Source organism: Bufo bufo, chromosome 5 (genome assembly GCF_905171765.1).
Source record: "Bufo bufo chromosome 5, aBufBuf1.1, whole genome shotgun sequence".
In the NCBI taxonomy this organism is placed as follows: Eukaryota; Metazoa; Chordata; class Amphibia; order Anura; family Bufonidae; genus Bufo; species Bufo bufo.
The window spans coordinates 485,204,501-485,224,234 of NC_053393.1; the positions used below are offsets into that span (position 1 = coordinate 485,204,501).

General features: G+C 46.6%; 1 protein-coding gene across 1 annotated transcript in view; it reads left to right on the forward strand.

Moving 5' to 3' along the window:
* DYNC2I1 (dynein 2 intermediate chain 1) overlaps positions 1-19,734 on the forward strand; it is a 104,115-nt gene that overhangs the window by 27,335 nt on the left and 57,046 nt on the right. Inside the window, exons 9-14 of the mRNA XM_040434199.1 lie at positions 3,485-3,587; positions 7,796-7,925; positions 9,350-9,461; positions 11,680-11,768; positions 17,271-17,400; positions 18,184-18,356. Of these exons, the coding sequence (XP_040290133.1) occupies positions 3,485-3,587; positions 7,796-7,925; positions 9,350-9,461; positions 11,680-11,768; positions 17,271-17,400; positions 18,184-18,356 (737 nt within the window). The remainder of the gene's footprint in view (positions 1-3,484; positions 3,588-7,795; positions 7,926-9,349; positions 9,462-11,679; positions 11,769-17,270; positions 17,401-18,183; positions 18,357-19,734) is intronic.

Genomic DNA, 19,734 nt, shown 5'->3' on the forward strand with positions numbered 1-19,734 from the left:
TCCGCACCCGTTCCGCAACTTTGCGGAACGGATGCGGACCCATTCATTCTCTATGGGCCCGGACGTGAAGCACTATGTGCTCTCCGCTTCCGCATTTGTGGAGAGCGGCCCCGAACTTCCCCCCACATTCCAAAGTTTATGAGCTAGAGCATACTGCGCAGGAGCCAAGTGTTATCTTATCTCCTCTTCCTTCTTAAGCCAATGAAATCATGGCATGTGCTTTAGGAAGGAGCGCCTCCCTGAGGGTGTATAACTGCCTTACCTATTGTAATAAACGTAGAGATTACCTTGACCAGCTATGTGTCAGCGTCTAGTCTCTTAGCCACGCGTGGATATTAACCCCTTGGGGGTACCTTGATTTGGAGCACCAGCGGAGAACTTGGAGGTCTAATTAAGACCAGCTTTAACAATGCTGCCTGAAATCCTGACTGGCTCTGTCATTACCCTAAGCTATGTTTTACCCCTTCCACCATATGATTTACGATGCACCATTATGGTACGACATATTTATACGTCCACCAGTTTAATGGCAAACATCGCTGTATATCACTTTGCCATTAAAGAGATCGGGGAAACACTTTGTCAGTCTGATTCTACTGAAGGGAGTTGAAATGTTCATCTCTGTCACAAAAAGTGCCAAGCCTAAGGCTGACTGTGGGCCTGTAATACCAGCTTATGTCAGGAGTAAAATTGGGACCCTTTTGTTCTCATGTATTAGGCCGAATGCACACGGCCGTGTTCCGCGGCCGAGAGCGGTCCGTGGTATGCCGGGCTGGATTCCTGTTCAGAGCAGGAGCGCACGGCGTCATTGGTTCCTATACGACTGTATACGACTGTATTACTGTAGTGCAGCGGCGGCATGAAGCGCACGGCGTCATAGCAACTAATGACGCCGTGCGCTCCTGCTCTGAACAGGAATCCAGCCCGGCATACCACGGACCGCTCTCGGCCGCGGAACACGGCCGTGTGCGTTCGGCCTTAGACAGTGCTGACTTTTAAATAAATTACACATCGGAGAGCAAGAAGAATTTTTTTTTTGTTTGAATTTATTTTGTCAAATGTACTCTATTCAATTACAAATTTAAAAAAAAGAAAATTTAAATTTTTTACTACCCTTTTTCACAATTTTTTTTGTAAATAAAAATTAGATACCATAGCTCAATTTATGCCACATAAAATACAAAAGTAATATAAATGTACCCTTTGCATGTCGTGTTTTCAAATGATGAAAATGTTGTGTGGACACCAAAAACCTGGGTCTCGAGTGAGTTAAAGATGAGACGGAAATGGGAAGATGAGCATGGTTTATGACTGCTTGCTGGGCTTGATTGACAGGTGTCTCACCATACACTGATTGGGAGACACCGCTCAGTTGAGCAGGGCAGAGGGGATCTTCTCATGGGCTCATTTATGAAACGGTTTTGTCTGAAATGCCATAATATTAGTAAAGCCCAACACTCTGTAACATAGTCTTCACTTGGAATAAGCACTAGACGTGGCTCAATGTTTGTGCTCGAAAGCTACAGCATTGCCATAATAAGTGCGTGAACCGCCTGGCATCAGGATGTAGCATGATACTTTACCAGGACCTGTTGCCACTTGCGCAGTTCATACTTAGGGCTCATTCACACGACTGTATGAATAGGTCTGCATCCGTTCCGCAATTTGGCGGAACGGGTGCGGACCCATTCATTTCAATGGGACCACAAAAGTTGCGGACAGCACATCCGTAGTTCTGTTCCACTGCCCCGCAAAAACGATAGAGCATGTCCTCTTCTTGTCCGAAATTGCGGCCAAGAATAGGCATTTTTTTATCATGGTGCAGGCCATGTGTGGTCCGCAAAATGCAGAACGCACACGGGCCGGTATTCGTGTTTTGCGGTCATGTGAATTAGCCCTTACTCTCATTATTTTCTGGCCGTACGGTTGGCCAGTAAATAGAAGAGCTGGTACCAGTTCAGTTCCATATCATTTCCAGTTTTGTTTTCTCCTTTTATGTCTTTCATTGTCCTCAGAGCTGAATAATGCAGAATGAATAACCGGTTTCTGACTGATCTGTTTTGTGGGGTCATTTAAATTGGTGCAGTTTTGGGCCGTGTTTTCATAGCGGTGGTTAGTTACTTGAGTTGTTTTTGGCTGGGAAGAAAATTTAAACGCACATTTTTAGTTTGGTTTTGGATGTATTTAATTTCTCCAATGTGCACTTAAAGAGGCTCCCTGGGAATGAATTAAAATGGCCGCAAGCAACCTGTCCTAGAATCATCATGGCTGAGCAGCCTGTCAGGAGCACTCGCCAATGTGTAGTGAGGCCATGCCCCCTCACCCCCTAGGCAGCTCTGCAAGTGGTAGCAACCAGTCCTGCTTACATTGCGGCCATTTTAAATCATTCCCGGAGAACCCCTTTAACATGTACAATGTTTTAGTAATTACAGTTGTGGTTGTGTTTCTTACTTTTATACCTCGACTTGTACGACTAACCTGATTACTTATGAGGTTGTTTTGATAAATCTGTGTTGTGCCAATATTTTACTATTGTTTTTTTTTTTTACTATTGTACTAAAGACTTGGGGGGGAGATTTATTAAGTAATATACGCCACATTTTGGCATATAAGTTGCAGATTTTGTCACATAGCATGTTTTGCAGCAAAATCTGCGACTTTCCCCCGCTCACACCAATTTTACAGAGTGCCGAGAAAAGGGGGTGTTGGTGTGGGTGAGGAAGCTGGCAGGCCTGGCTGATTTATCATTTTCCACACCATTTTTTGGTGTGGAAAAAACGTATATCTATGCCATCAAGGGAGCTGGTGTACATTTAAGGGTCCTTTCACACGTCCGTATGTGTTTTGCGGATCCGCAAAACACGGACATCTTCAATGTGCGTTCCGCATTTTGCGGACCGCACATCACCGACACTCTCATAGAAAATGCCTTTTGTTGTCCGCAACTGCGGACAAGAATAGGACTTGTTCTATTTTTTTGCGGATCCAGAAGTGCGGATGCGAACATCACATTCCGGCCCCATTGAAAATGAATGGGTCCGAACCTGTTCTGCAAAATTGTGGAACGGATGCGGACCCATTTTGCGGACGTGTGAATGGACCCTTAGTCTGTCACAAGGCCTGCAGGAGGAAAGCACCAAACTTTTGTAGAAGCCTTTTCCTCTACATAACTTTGGCACCTCCTGCTTGGAAAACGCCTGTCTTGATAAATATCCCCCTTGATACTTTTTTTTACTATTAAAGATATTAATAATTATGGTGTCATTTATCAAACTGGTGTAAATTGGAACTGGATTAGTTCCCCATAGACAACCAATGAGAGTCCACCTTTCATTTTCCAAAGGAGCTGTCAGAAATGAAAGGTGGAATCTGATTGGTTGCTATGGGCAACTGAGGCAGTTCTGCTTTACACCATTTTGGTAAATGACCCCATTAATCCTTTTTTTTTTTACTGTTGTATTAAAGACTTAATTTGTATTTTTAGGGCCAAATTCCACTCCAAGAAAGAGTGTTCAGCGAGGAGTATTCATAGATTTTGGATCTGCAAAACAACGCCAAGTTACCGGCCAAATCTCAGACAAACAGAAGTATGTATTGATGACTATTATATTAAAAAAACAAATAATTAGGGTGCTCTTGGTGCCTGTAATCCTACAGTAAAGAAGATTTAGGGGGTGCACTGAGTATAGTTCTGTTCTGTTTAAATTCTTTTTTTATTCAAATTTTTCAGGTTCAAAGAACAAATTTGTAATACAATAAAATGATAGTTTAAATCAATATCGTAAACATAAATCAGAATGGTATACATATCATTAGGCTACATTCACACGTCCGTATTTTTCTACATCCCGATTTTCGGTCCGTTTTTTGTGGATCCGTTGTTCCTGAAAATGTTTCCGTATGTCATCCGTTTTTTGCGGATCCGCAAAAAAACGGAAACATGTGAAAACTCAAATCCGACAGTATATTCTAACACAGAGGCGTTCCCATGGTGATGGGGACGCTTCTAGTGAGAATATACTGAGAACGGTGTACATGACTGCCCCCTGCTGCCTGGCAGCACCCGATCTCTTACAGGGGGCTGTGATCCGCACAATTATTGTGCGAATCATAGCCCCCTGTGAGAGATCAGATGCTGCCAGGCAGGAGGGGGCAGACCCCCTCCCTCCCCTGTATTAAATGTGACTAGTGCGGTCTCACCTCTCCCCCCCCCCCCCCCCCCCATCATTGGTGGCAGTGCGGATTCCCAGTATTAATAAATGTGCCCAGTGCGGTCTCACCTCCCCCCCCCCCCCCATCATTGGTGGCAGTGCGGATTCCCAGTATTAATAAATGTGCCCAGTGCGGTCTCACCTCTTCCCCCCCCCCCCATCATTGGTGTCAGCGGAGAGTACCGATCGGAGTCCCAGTTTAAATCGCTGGGGCTCCGATCGGTTACCATGGCAGCCAAGACGCTATTGCAGTCTTGGCTGCCATGGTTACTTAGCAATAAATACAAGCATTATACTTACCTGCGACTGCGAGCTGCGATGTCTGACCGGCCGGGAGCTCCTCCTACTTGTAAGTGAAAGGTCTGTGCGGCGCATTGCTTTTAGCACAGACCTGTCACTTACAAGTAGGAGTAGCTCCCGGCCGGACACACATCGCAGCTCGCAGTCGCAGGTAAGTATAATGCTTGTATTTATTGCTAAGTAACCATGGCAGCCAAGACTGCAATAGCGTCTTGGCTGCCATGGTAACCGATCGGAGCCCCAGCGATTTAAACTGGGACTCCGATCGGTACTCTCCGCTGCCACCAATGATGGGGGGGGGGGGGGAGAGGTGAGACCGCACTGGGCACATTTATTAATACTGGGAATCCGCACTGGCCACCAATGATGGGGGGGGGAGAGGTGAGACCGCACTGGGCACATTTATTAATACTGGGAATCCGCACTGGCCACCAATGATGGGGGGGGGGGGGGGGGAGGTGAGACCGCACTGGGCACATTTATTAATACTGGGAATCCGCACTGGCCACCAATGATGGGGGGGGGGGGGGGGGGAGAGGTGAGACCGCACTGGGCACATTTATTAATACTGGGAATCCGCACTGGCCACCAATGATGGAGGGGGGGGGGGGGGGGGGGAGAGGTGAGACCGCACTGGGCACATTTAATACTGGGGAGGGAGGGGGGTCTGCCCCCTGCTGCCTGGCAGCCCCTGATCTCTTATAGGGGGCTATGATATGCACAATTAACCCCTCAGGCGCAGCACCTGAGGGGTTAATTGTGCAGATCACAGCCCCCTGTAAGAGATCGGGTGTTGCCAGGCAGCAGGGGGCAGTTATGTACATCGTTCTCAGTATATACTAACTAGAAGCGTCCCCATCACCATGGGAACGCCTCTGTGTTAGAATATACTGTCGGATCTGAGTTTTTCACGAAGTGAAAAATCAGATCTGTAGAAAACTTTACTGGGAATCCGCACTGCCGCACTGGCCACCAATGAATATAGAGGGAGGGGGGCTGCACTGGTCACATAATACTGGGGAGGAAGCCTAATTTCCAGGAACGGAATCCGCATAAAACGGATGACATACGTAATGACATACGAATGTCTTCCGTTTTTTGCGGATCCATTGACTTTGTATTGGTCCAGGATCCGATTTTTGCGGAAAAGAATAGGACATGTTTTATATTTTTTCGGACATGCGGAACGGAACAACAGAAACGGACAGCACACATTGTGCTGTCCGATTTTTTCCAGGACCCATTGAAAATGAATGGGTCCAGATCTGGTCCTGATCTGTTCCTGAAAAAACGGAACAGATCAGGAAAGAAAAAAACGGACGTGTGAATGGACCCTTAATGTCATGACATGTGTTACAATAAAAATATATAACAATCAAGTAACGAGATGAGAGTATTTAGTTTCCTAAAGTTATTGAACCCCTGAATATTAGTGCTGGGGCGACAATCAACCAAATAGCAAAGAGTATAGTTCTGTTCTGATTCTGTTCTGATTTTACAAGAGCAGTATAATGGCAGACGTCTGCTCACGGGTCACTTTCTAAATGTCCTGAATGACGCACAGTGTACAGTCCCCCATAATATAGTTTTAAAAGCTGTTTAGTTGGAGCACTCGGCAGTCACTAAGTTAACTTTATTGCCATCTTACGGATTTCCTTGCTTAATCGGACCTTGTCACCTCAGATCAGCCCTATACAGGGGTCTGGCCACATTGTAAGAATATTACCTAAACTGTCATGCAATGGATGCTGTGGCACAATAGGCTCACAACATGCTTTTGGTTCTCCTGAACTGCTGTTAAAGGGGTTGTTTCACTTCCGCAAATGGCATTTATCATGTAGAGAAAGTGAGTACAAGGCACTTACTAATGTATTGTGATTGTCCATATTGCTTCCTTTGCTGCCTGGATTCATTTTTCCAGCACATTAATACACTGCTCGTTTCCATGGTTACGACCACCCTGTAATCCAACAGCGGTGGTCGTGCTTGCACACTATAGGAAAAAGCGCCAGCCTCTCTGGAGGCTGGGACCAAGGGAGTGTGCATCGTCCAGCACTTTTTTTCTGTAGTGTGCAAGCATGACCACCTCTGCTGGATTGCAGGGTGGTCATAATCATGGAAACGAACAGTGTATCATGTGATTAATATAATATTAATATATCCATCAAAGGAAGCAATATGGATGATCACAATACATTAGTAAGTGCCTTGTATTAACTTTCTCTACGTGATAAATTCAATTTAAAGAAAGAGCCCCTTTAAGGAGTCCCCCCAGCTGAGACAACCCCTTTAAGGAGTCCCCCCAGCTGAGACAACCCCTTTAAGGAGTCCCCCAGCTGCCAGTCCGTCCATATGCTGTGTAAACAATGCAGCTCTGCAGACACCCAGTCCTTGCAGTGCAAACTGGTGGCAGGCATGTGGTTTCCAGAGTGTAACCCCAGTTATGTACAAAAGCAAATATAGTACCAAACTGTGCATAATAATCAATTTTCTACAGGTGAAACTCGAAAAATTAGAATATTGTGCAAAAGTTCATTTATTTCAGTAATGCAACCTAAAAGATGAAACTAACATATGAGACTCATTACATGCAAAGTGAGATATTTCAAGCCTTTATTTGTTATAATTTGGATGATTATGGCTTATAGCTTATAAAACCCCAAAGTCACAATCTCAGGTACCTTTGCTCAGGGGGTATGGATTAATTGGCTGATTAGAGTGTGACGCTTTGAGACTAGAATATTGAACCTTTTCACAAAATTCTAATTTTAAACGGGTTCTACAGTTTGTTTTAACTGATGATCTATCCTCTGGATAGATCATCAGCATCTGACCGGCAGGGGTCCGACACCCGGGACCCCCGCCGATCAGCTGTTTGAGAAGGCAGCGACGCTCCAGGAGCACCGCGGCCTTCTCACTGTTTACCTCTGGCCCAGTGACGTCACGACTAGTATAACTGGCCTGGGCGCGGCTAAGCTCCGTTCAAGTCTCGCACCCCCGCCGATCAGATGCTGATGATCTATCCAGAGGATAGATCATCAGTTTAAACAAACTGCAGGACCCCTTTAAGCTGCATTAATGCAATTTCTTTTAATTTGCATTACTGAGATAAATTAACTTTTGCATGATATTCAAATTTTTGGAGTTTCGCCTGTAGTTCACACTTGATGGCCAGTTTCTAGTCATGTACACAATAGACAATTTCCCAGTTTTGTGTTACTTCTCCTGTAGCTTAATCTCATGTCTGACTTTACATTAAATATATTTCTATTATTTCATTTAAGAAAGCGCAGTTTGGAAATCCTACGACTCATCGACTTAGATTTTTCCTCTACTTTTTCTTTATTGGACCTTCCTCCTGTAAAAGAGTATGAAATGTACATCCGGAATTTCGGGAAGACCAATACAAAGCAGGTATGCATTGGATTATCTTATCTATCTATCAGTCTGTATCTATCATCATGCCTATGACTTCATATGCCAATGTAAAGACTTTAGTCTTTACCTTCCCAAAGGGAATGGGAACCTCGTTTAGAGCGCAGTTTTACCTGCTAAACCTCCTAATGCTCCTTCATGTAAAGCAAAACATGTCAATGGATAGCTCATGCTGTCCTTTTACTTCAATGGCACCCTTGTTCCCATTGCCCAGACTGTGCTGCAGATTGTCTATGGCATTGCAAAGCAGAAAGTGGTCATGCGGACCTCTGGTACTGTAAATGACAGGATGGATCCATTTGGCTCTGCTTCGTCAGTCGGACAGCAAAACGCTGCAGGCAGTGTTTTGGTGTCCGCCTCCAGAGGGGAATGGAGACTGATCGGCAGCAAACTGATGCATTCTGAGCGGATCCTTTTCCATTCAGAATGCATTAGGGCAAAACTGATCCGTTTTGGACCGCTTGTGAGAGCCCATGACGGATCTCGGAAACGGAAAGCCAAAACGCCAGTGTGAAAGTAGCCTTATTAAAATGTCTTCAATAAATTTGGCAACTCCATATTAGACATACTTAAAGGGGTTGTCAGAGAGTTTAAACCAGTGGCAGGTAATGCTATAAAATACACAAAACAAACAGTACTCGCCTATTAAAACCCTACTGCTCCACCGATACTCTGGAGGTCCTTGGTCTTAGTTAATTTTTCTGCTGCGACTGCTGAGGCCAGTAATTGATTGCTGCGGCCATGGCACGTCATCGCTCTAGGAAAATATAGATGGGTGGCAAACCATGGGGGGGGGGGGGGGGGCTGATTTAACAGTTGTGTAAAGGTTGTTTTTTATATTTTAATATTTCTTGCTGCTACAGGGTTCTGTTAACTTGGTAGATGTCTTTTTGACATACTTTGGGCTGGTCAATTTGCTGTGTGCATGTCAGACCCTTCTTTCGGAAGTTTACATCATTATTGTAATCTCTGTGATTGTAGCCTTTGCTATTAAATAAAACTACATGTGGGCCGATGATGCCAATGATTTTTTTATTTTATTGGAGTGCTCATTATTTTGGGGAAAAGTGTTTGTATCAGCAGCAAAAACCTCCTTTGGTCCATGATGCATCGCAAGTAGAAACTTTAGAAACGGAGACAGAGTAATTTATCTCCCAGGTTCCCGCGGTATTTATCCTGTTATAATGAATAGGTTCCCTGCAGGTGGTCCTGTTCCGAATAGAGGAACCACGTACACAGAGAAAGAAGTTCTGGCTCCACTCCACTGCAGCATAGATCACCGGCATCTTAGATTTGAAGAAGCACATTATCAAATATGTTGAAGATTATGCTACGGTCATGTGCACTAAACACCAGGAAAAGCTCCTGTTTATAATGAAAATGTCCTCCCCTTGTTATTTCAGGCTTATGTGCAGTGCAATGAAGATGCTGTTGAAAGAGATATTCAAACTGAAGAAATAGATCTTGAAGAAAAGTGGACTCAGCATCCAGGAGAGGGCGCTGTTGTCTGTGGAGGTGATTTAACCCCTTCAGGACATCCAGTGTACATTTATGGCAGAAGTCCGTGTTTTTAAGCATCAGACACCCGGGGCGAATATCCGTAGTTGGTCATAAAGCGGATCACAGACATTTAACCCTTCAGATGTCATAGTTAATCCTGACCACAGCATCTGAGGTGGCTTTCCACGGAGCTTTGCGTTCCCAGGGCCCAAACCGCTCCCCTGCCGTTTGGTAGCCTTGATCCCTCTTAAGGATCCAAGGCTACCATAGCCTGTGGCAAAGCTCCATAGGAACATAACGCAACTCCCATAAGCTGCAATGGTAATTGTTTAGTGTATGGGACAATCGATTTAATGATTGTATAATTAAGACCCTTAGGGGGACTAAAAACGTGTAAAAAAAAAGTTTAAATTTTTTTTTAAATATTCAAATAACTCCCTTTCCCCATAATAAAATTAAACAATAAAAAAAAATATAATTTGCACTATCATGTCCCAAAATACCTGTACTATTAAAATATATACATATTTATCCCGTAAAAATAACATCACAGCGGGAAAAAAAATAATCAAAATGGCCAATTTGCCACTCCTTCGTCGCTTCACCTCTGAAGAGAATAAAAAGTGATGAAAAAGTCATACACACTCCAAAATTGTATCAATAAAAACTACAGATCGCCTTGCAAAAAATTTGCCATTAATTAGCTCTGTAGACGTAAATATAAAAAAGTTATGGGGGTTAGAATATGGCAATACAAAGAAAAAGAAAAACATTTTATTACCGTATTTTCGCCCTATAAGATGCACCTGCCCAGAAGACGCACATTTTTAGAGAAGGAAAAGAGGAAAAATATATATTTCATCAGACCTCAGCTTAGACCCCCAATGTTAATCAGACCTCAGAAAAGACCTCCATATTAATAAGTCCCACAGTCAGATCTCAGATCAGACCTCCATGTGAATGACCCCTAATCGGACCTCAGATTAGACCTCAATAAGTCCCCCAATCAGACCTCCATGTGAATGACCCCCATTCTCAGATAAGATAAAAAAATTCACTTGCTTCTGCTCTGGACGCCGCTGCCGCTCCTGTCATCCAGTTCCCTTCTTCTTCCTGTCGCACACTGTGCTGTGACCCGATGCGCACAGAGTGCGGTCACAGAGCGTTGATGTCTTCACGCTGTGCTCAGTCACAACACAGCGAGCGGCCGAGGAAGACCAGAAAGCGGTGAGTACAGTGCCCGGGGAGCGCTGCATTCACTGCTTCCCAGTCCTCCTGTACTAATGAATGCTTCCATAATGGAAGCACTAAGTATTTGCCCCATAAGACGCACTGACACCCCCCCCCCCCCCACTTTGGTAACAGGTCAGTTTTATCTCATAGGGAGTTGCATTTGTTCCCCAATTTAACCCAATTTGTTATTTTTTTCCAACCTCTTATGCTGGAAAAAATTGCTGGAAATAAAATGATGCCATTAGAGAGTACAACTTGTCCCACAAATATCAAGCCCTCACGGCTATGTGAATGGAAAAATAAAAAGACTATGGCCCTGGAAGGCAGGGAGTAAAAACCAAAGACTGAAAGTTGTCCTGTCCGTAAGGGATTAATAATAATGATAATAATACTTTTGTCAAAGAAATCAATTTAGAAACTATAGACAGCACTCTGTGTTTTTCTGATTGATTCCCTGCACCATCACAGCTGCTTATTCCAGAACCTGAGATGCAAAGGGTAACTGAAGTTTTGAAAACTTTGGACTTGTCATAGTGATGTGCAGTGGTGTAGTCTAGACCCAGTTTTTTTTTATCCTCCTCCTAGAGAACATATATAGTGCACAACCCTGCCTCACCCAGGAGAGCTGGAGAAAGGCAATCACTGAGCTGAAGTTGCATGGCATTCAAATTATTCCTTCAGCTCCTAAATTCTAAGGATCGGCCAGGAGCTCTACTCTTGGACCCCCATTGATCAAAATGGGTCAGAAGTTTTTTTTAAATGTGAACCGCTACCTTTCGACTTCATGAGGATATTGGGACTTTCGGTGGTGTGGCCCATTGATCCTATGTCTATGGCATGTGTCATTGACCTATTGCATGGATGAAAAGGTTACAACCACCTTGTTTGCTTGCTCCTTGTAAAATACCATAACTTATATAAAGTAGTACTTTCCAGGCAATCACTGGCTTCTTAGAGCAGAGAGGCAATTAAGTTTTATCATTTTCTGTACAACTTTTAGGCCACAAAAACGATTCTGTACAAGGCACAGAGGCTGTAAGCAAAGTGGACTCACAGCGACTGACGGCGTTCCTTCGATCTGCATGTCAGGTTGGTCAAACTTCCTTCATTAAATGGGTTGTCCATGTCTAGATAAAAGGGTCAGATGTTTTTCCAGAAAAAGTGCCATGTGTGTTCATGGGCTGTGTCTAGTGTTACAGCTCATTCTCATTTAGATGATTGGAGCTCAACTGTAGTACCAGACACAGCCCACGGACAGATGTGGAGCTGTTTTCAGAAAAACATCAGACCCTTTTTTCTAGTCCTGGCAACCCCTTTAAATGTTCTAAGTGTACTACGTGTGGTCCTTGCTACATTTTTACTGTAAAGATTCCTGTTCTGTTGCTTCTTGATATTTTGTCATTTTGGAGCATATAATAATTATAATTGAATGTTTTTTCTCGCTCGTATGATTGGGGGGACACAGGACCGTGGGTATAGCTGCTTGCTGCCACTAGGAGGCGACGTTAGGCTGAAAAGTGATGACTCCTCCCCTGCCGGCTATACCCCCTCCAGCCTGGAGCGAGCATATCAGTTTTTAGCTTAGTGTCGTAGGAGGCAGACCTCCCTGCTTTAGCAGGGCGGCTTCCTTTTCTTATTTTTTTTTCTTGTTTTATCTTTTTCCCTTTTAGGGAGGGGAAACAGAGGGGCCTATTCCCCTGTCTACCCCGGGAGCAAGGCCGGTGTCGGATCCCCTCACCGCTCGCCCTCCCAAAGAAGCAAAAGTGGACCAGGGCAGCCTAGCTCCCCTGCTTCCCGCCAGCCAAAGCGTCACCTGAATCCGGCGAGACCCCCGCCATTCCAGTCTCCTACCACTTCGGGTGCCAGCTGCTGAAGAGGTGACCCTGCTGGTACTCTGAGAAGGGGTGAAGAGAAGAGGATCAAGATGGGGGTGAGTAGTCCGGATTGGGTAAGTATCTCATCCTTACCCCCTCCCCCCACCTCCCCTCCTCGGTCACCTCGTTCTAATCAGGGCAAAGGGGTCCAGAGTTCCCCTATCAGTAGTATGCAACCAGGGCTCCTCAGAGCGCCGCTACGGGTCCTCCGATCCCCAGCCGGCTAATCATTCGGCCTGGCGGCGAAAATTCAGGCCTTGGTTTCACTTTGGGCCTACCTGTGCTCAGCCCGCACCTTTTCTTGCGGCCCATGGGGTGGGCTCCCGCAGCCGGTGGACGCGAGCGGGCACATCCCGCACACCAGAGTCCCTCTGTTAACCGACCAGCAGTATTCCCGCTTGGCCGTAGAACTTTAGGTCCCGGCTTCGCGGCCTACAAGGCCGCAACTTTCATTCCAGGTATGGAGGGGGCGGGTTCGTCCCTCAGGCGCAAACTCTTCCCGCCTTGCTGCCCCCCTTCCTCAGGACTGCGCTGAGCTCCACCCCCGGTTCTCACAACTGGGTTAACCCTTCATGATAAGCCACTCTTGCAGCCAGCATCGGATTATCCGATGTTTCCTCCCTGCAGACCAAATTCCTTGATTTTAAAGAACTCAACCCCTTCCTCCCTCTTATCTAGTAGGCGGGGGCATTACAGGTAGCCTGCCCCCTCAGCCCACATCACCGCAGGACCACCCTAATTGTGAGGTACCAGACTGGGCCTATGTCCGATCCCAGACAGTGGAGGATCGCTCACAGTTCCCAATCTGCCCTCCGGGGCCGTTTGGTTGATTACTCTCCACTTGCACAAATCCAGTGGAGAAAATCTGGAGGATTCCCAAACCACCCTTCTGGGTCGTATGGTTGAGATGTCACCGCCTGCGCAATCCAACGGAAAACTGCTTCAAGTTCCCAATCCACCCTCCGGGGTCGTTTGGTTGATAAAGCACCACCTGCGCAAGGCAATATAAGACCTCTGGAAGTTCCCAATCCGCCCTCCGGGGCCATTTGGTTGATAATACTCCACCTGCACAAATCCAGGGGAACACATCTAAGGATTCCCAAAACCACCCTCCGGGGCCATTTGGTTGATAATACTCCACCTGCACAAATCCAGGGGATCATATCTAAAGGATTCCCAATCCGCCCTTCGGGGCCGTTTGGTTGATGATACTCCACCTGCGCAAATCCAGGGGAGCAGATCTAATGATTCCCAAACCCACCCTCCGGGGCCGTTTGGTTGATAATACTCCACCTGCACAAATCCAGCGGAGCAGATCTAAAGGATTCCCAATCCGCCCTTCGGGGCCGTTTGGTTGATGATACTCCACCTGTGCAAATCCAGGGGAGCAGATCTGATGGATCCCATCACCCTCCTGGGTCTTTGGTTGATTAAGCACCACCTGCACAATCCGGTGAGTGGACCTGTAGTAGTTCATATTCCACCCCTTGGGTGGTTTGATTGTTATATCACCTCCGGCGCAGCCTGCAACCGTCATGGCTAGATGCTGAGAGGTAGAACTGCGCACAAACCGGACAGAGCAGGACATATTTCTCCTCTGTCACCTCCACCCTTCCCCCCCCTAAAGTCACATTCAGAACCCTCCCTTCCTGAAGGAGTTGGCTCTGAAAGGGAAGGGGGATCAGTTATTCGGACTCTGATATGAATCCAGTTCAATCTTCCGAGATGGCCTCCATGCTAACCAGCAATACTGATTGTATGCATTACCCCCTTCCTTAGGCGGCATTTGCACCAATACTGGATACAGTACTTACTTTATATATTTCCTCCTTCCATAGGGGACTAACTGCACTAGTACTTGTATCAGTGCCAGCCATAGACGCTCCCCCTTCTGTAGGGGGCGGAATTGCAGTTCCACTGGGTACAATACTGGCCGTAAACATTAGCCTCTTTCATAGGTGGCGTTATGTCATTATCAATGGTTGCAGTGTTTACCGTATGCATTACTCCCTTACTTAGGTGGAGGAATTACTCTTCCCACCGGGTACAGGACTGGTCATATGCATTACCCCCTTCCATAAGGGGTGTCATTTCTCTACCATTGGATTTAGTTCCTGCTGTGGGCATTTCCCCTTTCCATAGGTGTGGTACTTGCACTACCTCAGGTTACAGTATTTCCTGTATATATTTCTCCCCTTCATAGGTGAGTGCAGTGCTTACCGTAGACATTACCCCCTCCATAGTTGGGGTAATTACACTACCGTTGGATACGGTTGTGATTATCAGGTTCTCCCCTTCCTTAACTGGAGGATGGCTTTACTACTGAATGCTATTCCATCAGTCGTTGGCCTTCACCATGCTTCCGTGGCATTACCCTCTTCTACAAGTGATCCGTTAACGGGGGAATCTCTAGGCATCTTGGCATGCTATAATTCAACTATGCCACGACACTAGATGCCTTGGCTTCCTTCAAGGTGGGCTGTGGCAACAGTCGGTGCCGTTGGGCCTTGTACTCTGCAGCTAGTGGTATAGGGATACTGCCACTGGATACTGTGGCTATTTCCATGTTGTGCCCGTCTTTTTTTTTCCGGTGCGGGTTCTTGGCGCAAAGATGTCAACCGTTCAGGAGGGGGCACCCAGCAACACTTATGTGTCCTAGAGACCTCCCATCCACATGAGTCTCCACCGTTCAGGTCGGTCACGGTATTGGGCCACGACAACGCACATCATTATTTGACATGTTGATATTACGATACAGCGCGCCGAATGGCACTCTCTGTATTCCTTGTCCACCACTCTTCCTTTTCTAGGTGAGGGTGTTTTTGCTGGCACTCCGTAATAGCTTTTACATCGTGTTCTTCTCCACGGGGAAGGTTACACGCTAGGGCTAGAGATGGTAGTCGCTGCAGTGGGGCAGCCCACCTCAGTCACTGCTTCGGCGGCTGCTCCTGTTCAGCACCCCCTTGTTAGGTGGAGTGCTTAAGGCTAGCTATCCTTATCTGGGACACCAGGGTACCATGTTTCTACTGGGTGTCCTTAGGCCTCCCCTCAGTTTTACGCTGGCAGAGCATGCTGTAGCTCCTACTGTACAGGGTGTATTAGCGTCTCCACTACATACTAGGTTTGCTACGGCGCAGTTCCTTCGTCGGGTGACTGGTTCCTCTGATTCTGGAATCAGTGACTTCGACGGGGTGGCCTCCTCCTCAGCTGGAGTATGGCGTTAGCGTTACTTTTATGGCTTTCCTTATATGCCTCCGGATTGGAGTATTGCTTTACCAATAGATTCTGTGGAGTGTCAGTCTCAATTGACAATAGGCTTAGCCCTGGCCTCTTTATGGTTTACACTACCGATAATTGACCGTTGCTCCGACAACCGTTGTTCTGCTATAGTCAACTCGGGCTTTGCGATGGCGTAATTGCCATAGCTGTTCAGCACCTACCTTTTGGGTGCGCTTTTCTCGATAGCTTAGTCCCTACATAGCCATAGGTGGTACGACTATGGAATCCCATCTCTAATTTTTCCACGTGAATAGGGTTTCCCGGGTACGGTGAGGGCGTTGGACGTCGTATTTGCACTCCACCAAGCAAGAGTATTTTTCTCATCTTGGTCGTCTGCCCTTCTAGGCCGGATTTCCACATTGTCAATATATGGTCACTTACGGGGCCTCCCTTCACCGGTGATGTTCACATCAGCTTTACTTCTACCTTTCTCAGAGGTTTTGGTTCTTTGGCCTGCAGTTGGGCAGGCCTGGAGCGGGAATTTTTTTCTCTGTGGTTTCTCAAGCAGCTTCTCTCGCTAGAAGTCCCACCACAAGCCTCTACGTTTCTAGGGGCATTGGTCCAATTTACCGCTTCCTAAGGGGCGTTCTCTTAACCAAAAGGGGTTCCTGCGGACCTGGATTTTAGTTCTGCTTCCACAGTTGCGGCCAGGAGCGACCTGTGAATCGTTTGGGGGCGTTTCTGTGAGGAACAAGTCCTCCCTCTGGGACGCCGTCTTCTCCTTTTTTTATCTCTGGGAAGGCGGTAGGCGCTTCTCGGGTTTATCTGCTCCATGCATTAGCTTCCAGCTATAGAGGGCAGTGTCTTGGCTTTCCGGGCACACTTTCTCCAAATTTTTTCCGGGTTCCTTCCTAGGCATCGGCGGATGCTGCACCGGGCAGCAAGGTCTTGCAGGCGGCATTGGATTACGCATCCTCGAGGGCGTTTTTCTCCATGGGATGGTGATTTGTTTCCCTCCTCGGGGACTGCTTTAGGACGTCCCACGGTCCTGTGTCCCCCAATGATACGAGCGAGAAAACGAGATTTTTGTGAACTCACCTGTAAAATCTCTTTCTCGCTTAGTTTCATTGGGGGACACAGCTCCCACCCAGTAATTCTGTTTGCCGCCAATGGTGGCGGTTGGTGGGCCTGCACGGTCCGCAGTTCTGGTTCGGTCCGACTGTCATTTGTCAGTTGTTGATTTTTATTTATTTTTTCTCCTATTCCTATTGCTTGGGCACAAACTGATAATGCTCTCTCCAGGCTGGAGGGGGTATAGCCAGCAGGGGAGGAATTTTTACTTTTCAGCCTAGTGTCGCCTCCTAGTGGCAGCAAGCAGCTATACCCACGGTCCTGTGTCCCCCAATGAAACTAAGCGAGAAAGAGATTTTACAGGTGAGTTCACAAAAATCTTGTTTTTACACCTGCTTTTTTAAATTTGTGATTTGTGTCTCTACAGGTCATCACTGTTCTGCTAGAAGAGAATCATGCTGAAGAGCAATCTAATTACAAGGTTCAGGCTAAAGACCCTTGCCTGTCCATCAGCGAGAGCTGCTTCCATTTAAATACCAGCCTACCTTTTCTCCAAGGTAGAGAAAATATATTAGATGACATTCCCCTTCATTATGTCTACTTGTATTTTAAAGCAGGAAAAATCTGCACCACATAAGAGCATTGACACACACACATATATATATATATATATATAGTGGTTCTTATTCAGCAACTAGCTCAATGGGGGATGGGAGCATATTGGTGTCTATAAAGGCTTATGGGGAGAAGGGTTATGGTTGTCACTCCGACACCCAGAGATGGGTGCTCTGTGGTAGGAAGGATTCCGTATACACTAGAACTATAACCACGACATATGTGCAGAGCAGTTTCTTTTCTTTATCCATCCAGCATTAAATATGTTATAAGGTCAACGTTTTGGTCCGTTCCCTGGACCTTGGTCATGGCCTGTGAGGAGAGTGAGATGCAGGAAGCATGATAGTGTGAGCGCAGAACAACTCCTCCAGCTGCACTCATATGGGGAGATTCATGGGATCCATGAGGTAGCAAGGTGGCCATGAATCTCCTCAGATAACAGGGCTAGTGGCAGTTGAAGGATGAAGCAGGGCATGTGCGTCCACCTCAGCAAGCTGGACAGACTAATAAGGAAAAGAAGTAACAGCAGGTGGCGCTATACAGATACATTTTATTGAATAGCTCAGTGGCTGTACTAAACTTTTAATTACATGCAATTAAAAAAGTATTCAGATCCAGGTGCAGAATATTTTTTATAGGACAAGCTCTTTTTTTAAAATGAACTGTTTGCAAAAAAAAAAAAAAAAAATTCTCAACTTACTTTGTTCTCCATTGGGGCTTTCTAGGTCGGAGTGTGTACCGACTGCAGTTTTCGGAAGCACAGAGGCACATGTTGCTTACTGTGCATGGATTGGGTGACAGCGCTGAGTCTACCAGCCTGTGTGAAAAGTACATCATCTGCGTATGGAATATATGGCAGCCTTCCACTCCCCAGAAAATCCTTGTTTGTGAGTCTGAGGTATGAAAAGGTTGTTTTATTTGTCTTTTTAAGTGATCTATGAGACATTTCTCCTTTTACCTCATTTCTATACATTTTTAAAGTTTGTCTACTTTCTTTGAACCACTAGTTTCCTTGAACTGCACAATGGGGCTCATATAGTAATGTTTACCTGCTAGACTACTCATTTTGTTATAAATTGCTGATTAAAGGGGTTCTTGGTCATTTTACCTATTTGGTATTCTGTAATAATCGGTGAAGATGTTTTAGATAGTACTTACCTGTCTCTCGGCCTGCTGATCCTGCCGTCTCTGCTGCATTCGTTCCCACTGGGGGCTCTTCTGTTTGGGTCCTGACCGGATGTTGCCACTACTTTTCCTGTTTAACTGCAATCACTACTATGCAGCTAAACAGGAAAAGAAACGGCCACTTCCTGTTGGGACCCAGGCGAAAGAGCCTGCAGCGTGAGACTTGGGGAATCGGCAGAAAAAGGGACAGGTAAGTACTATTTCCTCAGGCTATTAGAGAATACCAAGTAGGTGAAATGACCAGAGAACCCCTTTAACCTATCAATATTTCTCGCCCATATTCCTTGGGGGACACAGGAAACCATGGGTATAGCTCTGCTCCCTAGGAGGCGTGACACTAAGTGAAAGCTGTAAGCCCCTCCTCCATCAGCTATACCCTTCAGCCTGGAGAAGAGACTGCCAGTTTTTGCTTAGTGTCCAAGGAGGCAAGACACCCCCTGCTTATGCAGGGTTGTTTTCCTATGATTTTTTATTTTTGCGTTATTTGTTGGAGGGCGAAGACAGCGTATGGTGAGACAGGCTGCTCCAGCCTCCCCTTCCTCCCTCCCACCGCTGCTACAGGCCTCCTGGGCTCCCATGGCCACTGTTACTACATGGCCACTGCTACATCGTGCGCCCACCCCTCCCCCCCCCCCCCCGGCACATATCGGGACCGTTACCGGGCAGGGGAGTTTATCTGGGCAAGTCCTTGGCAGGGACGCTGCCTTCAGGGGACGGCTGCAGGAAAAAAGCAAGCCGTCTGCCACATCCAGGCGCGGAGGGGGCCGCTTTCTTGGCGTGAACGGCGCCATTTCAGGCCGGCACTTCATCATCCTTGGGGGTTAAAATCATTTTGCCGCGCGCGCGCGGCTCTGCTTCAGAGCGGCAGAGAGGGGGCGGAGCTTCCTACATGCGCTCCGCTACTTCCGGGTTCATCGCACAGTGCTGCGTGGAATCCTCTCTGCAGTGCGATCCGAAGCCGGTGCTGCTGCCTCTCTCCACAGCCTCCTCAGTCTGTTCCCCTTACCGCTGCCGCTTGCATCATCCGGGTCTGGTAGGACTTTTAACCCCCTCCGTGCCACAGTACTGTCGCTTGGGTGTTATCCCCGTTC